Source organism: Channa argus, chromosome 24, assembly GCF_033026475.1.
Source record: "Channa argus isolate prfri chromosome 24, Channa argus male v1.0, whole genome shotgun sequence".
Lineage (NCBI taxonomy): Eukaryota > Metazoa > Chordata > Actinopteri > Anabantiformes > Channidae > Channa > Channa argus.
Window position 1 is genome coordinate 320,206 of NC_090220.1, and position 4,675 is coordinate 324,880.

The 4,675-nt window shown below is 40.1% G+C and overlaps 1 protein-coding gene across 1 annotated transcript; it reads left to right on the forward strand.

Moving 5' to 3' along the window:
• Nucleotides 1-255: 255 nt before the first annotated feature.
• On the forward strand, nucleotides 256-4,287 carry casr (calcium-sensing receptor). The gene is made up of 6 exons (XM_067494512.1): nucleotides 256-561; nucleotides 660-966; nucleotides 1,094-1,927; nucleotides 2,024-2,280; nucleotides 2,813-2,955; nucleotides 3,047-4,287. The coding sequence occupies exons 1-6, from the start codon at nucleotides 377-379 to the stop codon at nucleotides 4,180-4,182; spliced, it is 2,862 nt and encodes a 953-aa protein (XP_067350613.1). The 5' UTR covers nucleotides 256-376; the 3' UTR covers nucleotides 4,183-4,287.
• The last annotated feature ends 388 nt before the right edge of the window (nucleotides 4,288-4,675 follow it).

Sequence of the window (4,675 nt, forward strand, 5' to 3'; positions counted from 1 at the left end):
TCCATGTTAATCAAAGACTTATATAACTAATTAGCCCTGTGAGCTGGCCTAAGGTCATATTTGACACCATTCTTAGACAGCACAGCATTTTTTTTAATTCAGTTTAAATATCAAAGAAATGAAAAGCATATTTTTATTGTTGAGTTTTTTGCTATAGAGCATTTTTGTCATATGTTTATTTTCTAGAAAAATGTAATATCTATTGGGACTATACAAAGATTGCACTTTTTCTTCTTACAGGTAGACATTCTCATCAGTGCAACCATGAATAATCCAATACAGTGCGGAGGGCGGATTGAAGGGAGAACATAAAAATCTGAATATCTTTACTCTGGGGAGTTGTAGTAAATAATTACTAATTAGAAAGAGAAGAAATATGAGACGTATTCTGCATTTTCTGATACTGCTGGGCTCCAGTTATGTAATTTCACCTTATGGCCCCCACCAAAGAGCACAGATGACCGGTGATATTTTACTTGGAGGTCTATTCCCCATCCACTTTGGTGTTGCTTCCAAAGACCAAGACCTTGCAGCCCGACCACAATCCATACAGTGCGTGAGGTAACATTTGAGCCTTTTTTACTAGTTAAAAAATATTTTTTGGAAAAAGGTGGTGTTTTATCTGAGTTTATGTCATGTATGTATGTATGTTTGTGCAGGTTTAATTTCCGTGGGTTCCGCTGGCTTCAGGCCATGATTTTTGCGATTGAGGAGATAAACAACAGCAGCACTCTCCTGCCCAACATCACTTTGGGCTATAGGATCTTTGACACATGCAACACTGTGTCAAAAGCCCTGCAAGCTACCCTTAGTTTCGTTGCCCAAAATAAAATTGACTCACTGAATTTAGATGAATTTTGTAACTGCACTGATCACATCCCGTCAACCATTGCAGTAGTAGGAGCGGCTGGGTCTGCTGTCTCCACGGCAGTTGCTAACTTACTGGGTCTTTTTTACATTCCTCAGGTGCGTAATTGTTCTGAAAACACCACATTGGTACTCCTTCCTAGTTACAATTTTAGCAAAGAATAATGAAGAAAAATAATTATCATAACAACATTTGATGGATGACTTAAATTCCTTTCCATTTCAGATCAGCTATGCCTCTTCTAGTCGCTTACTGAGCAACAAAAATCAGTACAAGTCCTTCATGAGAACCATTCCTACAGATGATTACCAGGCCACAGCGATGGCAGACATTATTGAATATTTCCAGTGGAACTGGGTCATTGCAGTGGCCTCCGATGATGACTATGGACGACCAGGGATTGAAAAGTTCGAGAAGGAAATGGAAGAGCGAGACATCTGCATCCATCTAAATGAACTTATTTCTCAGTACTTTGAGGATCATGAAATCCAGGCTCTCGTTGACAGGATTGAGAACTCCACAGCTAAAGTAATTGTTGTATTTGCCAGTGGCCCAGATGTTGAGCCTTTAATTAAAGAAATGGTCAGAAGAAACATCACAGATCGTATCTGGTTGGCCAGTGAAGCGTGGGCAAGTTCCTCCCTTATTGCTAAACCAGAGTATCTTGACGTTGTTGCAGGGACTATTGGCTTTGCTTTGAAGGCAGGGCGTATACCTGGCTTTAGAGAGTTCTTACAACAGGTCCAACCAAGAAAAGACAGTCACAATGAGTTTGTCAGGGAGTTTTGGGAAGAAACCTTCAACTGCTACCTGGAAGACAGCCCAATGCTCAAAGAAAGTGGCAGCACAAGTCTCAGGCCTCTGTGCACTGGTGAGGAAGACATCACAAGTGTTGAGACGCCATACCTGGACTACACACACCTCCGTATCGCCTATAATGTGTATGTTGCAGTTTATTCCATTGCACAGGCTTTGCAGGACATACTTACCTGCACACCTGGACATGGACTTTTTGCCAACAATTCCTGTGCAGATATAAAGAAAATGGAAGCGTGGCAGGTAAAGATATTGTCTTTTCCCTCAAGCAAAGAAGAAAAAAAGAACGGATTTAAAATTGATATGTAAATCATCCAACTGTTTGTTTCTATTTCACAGGTCTTAAAGCAGCTCAGACACTTGAACTATACCAGCAGTATGGGGGAAAAGATGAACTTTGATGAGAATGCCGACATGGCAGCTAACTACACCATCATAAACTGGCACAGATCTGGAGAACATGGCACTGTGGTATTTAAAGAGGTTGGATACTACAATGTGCAAGCGAAGAGAGGAGCCAAACTCATCATTGACAGGACGAAGATTCTGTGGAATGGATACAGTTCAGAGGTCAGACAAACTGTATTGTCAAGGATGTTCTCATCAGCTCATCCTTGTGTTTCCTGTCGTTGGTTTTGTTTTTCCCTTTTTCTACCTGCATGATCTCCTTACAATTGTCAGTAGGTCACAACAAGGAAGGAAAGCAATAAAACTGCTACCAAGGAGCAGAAAACACAACACATAAATATTATCAGCTTAGAAAATGCTTCTGGTAAATGCAGATTCTTTGCCTGTTTTACAAATCTGGCCAACACAGAGGGACATTAGCAATCATTTTGAGCCATATTTGAGTCACTTGTTTTGGCTTTGTGATATCGATAAATATTATAGAGTATGCTCCTATTTGGACAATGGCTAACTTTGATAAATGCTTTTTATTAAAAGCATACAAAAGCAGCTAAACACTTTGGGAGAAACTGCAAAGTTGCATGCTAATTCGCTCTGGATTTGATCATTTTCACATAGTAGTTTGATCCATTGTTCATATAACAAAAGGTACATGTTGATTTATGTTGTTATATGAGTTATACATTTGTTTATTTACTGTTCCTGAATGCAACTTTAGAGTCAATTTTACATTCTACAGGTGCCGTTCTCTAACTGCAGTGAGGACTGTGAACCAGGCACAAGGAAAGGTATCATAGACAGTATGCCGACCTGCTGCTTTGAATGCAAAGAGTGCTCGGATGGAGAGTATAGTAACCACAGAGGTATTGTGATCAATCATTTACAATCTTACTTAAAGTTTATACTCTGCTAATGTTGCAGTCGTACTGTACTAATACACTTTTACTTGTACAGATGCCAGCGTTTGCACCAAGTGTCCAAATAACTCCTGGTCCAATGGAAACCACACATTCTGCTTCCTGAAGGAAATCGAGTTTCTCTCCTGGACAGAACCATTTGGGATAGCTTTGACTATATGTGCAGTACTGGGTGTTGTCTTGACAACCTTTGTGATGGGAGTCTTTGTCAAATTTCGCAACACCCCAATAGTAAAGGCCACAAACAGAGAACTGTCCTATGTCCTCCTGTTCTCACTTATCTGCTGCTTCTCTAGCTCTCTCATCTTCATTGGAGAGCCGCAGGATTGGACTTGCCGTTTACGCCAACCTGCCTTTGGGATCAGCTTTGTTCTCTGTATCTCCTGCATCCTTGTGAAAACTAATAGAGTGCTTCTGGTATTTGAAGCAAAGATCCCCACAAGTCTACATCGTAAATGGTGGGGATTAAATCTGCAGTTTCTATTGGTGTTCCTGTGCACATTTGTCCAAGTTATGATCTGTGTGGTCTGGCTTTACAATGCCCCTCCTTCCAGCTACATGAATCATGACATTGATGAAATCATTTTTATCACCTGCAATGAGGGTTCCGTGATGGCTCTTGGGTTTCTTATTGGCTATACATGCCTCCTTGCTGCTATATGTTTCTTTTTCGCATTTAAATCACGCAAACTCCCAGAAAACTTCACAGAAGCTAAGTTCATTACTTTTAGCATGCTTATATTCTTTATTGTTTGGATCTCTTTTATCCCTGCATACTTCAGCACCTATGGCAAGTTTGTTTCAGCTGTAGAGGTCATAGCTATACTGGCCTCTAGCTTTGGGATGCTGGCTTGTATCTTCTTTAATAAGGTCTACATCATACTCTTCAAACCCTCCAGGAACACCATTGAGGAAGTCAGATGCAGTACAGCAGCCCACGCATTCAAAGTGGCTGCCAAAGCTACATTAAAACATCACACAGCTTCAAGAAAAAAGTCCAGCAGCAATGCTGATTCTTCTGCCTCGACTCCCTCTTCATCAGTGAGCCTCAAGACCAACGGCAATGACTGTGATCTGACTCCAGGAAAGCATCTGCCAAGGGTGAGCTTTGGCAGTGGAACAGTTACTCTCTCTTTGAGCTTTGAGGAGTCGAGGAGGAGTTCCCTGATGTGATAGCATATGTGTGAATCTTTCACACTTCAGCTTAATGAATTCCTTTAATAGGCTGCTGGCCTTTATTCTGAATTTCATTTGCATGTAGATCTTTTTATTTTTCTATTTTCTCAACAAATGGTCAAAAAGGTTATGTTTTTCTTGAAAAAAGCAGTATCAGTCCAACTAATATAATGTACTATATCTGAACCATGTGACTATTATTATTTTCAGCATAACCCAGGTGTCCACTAAACCTTTTAAAGATTTTCTACAATTACAAATTCTGTGTTTGTCTTTTTTCCAGATGTGCTGTTGATCTATCTAGCTATCTAGCTATCTACTATACCTCTGGTTTTGGTGTAACTGTTATTCAAGATTAAAGGGGTAGGATTGACAGCACAGGATACATGAGTCATACTGTAAACCCACAATTACAGGATGTCAATAAAACATTCCAGACTTGGTGATTATTTTCTACTATGGTCAATCAAAAGACAGCATAAGAAATGGA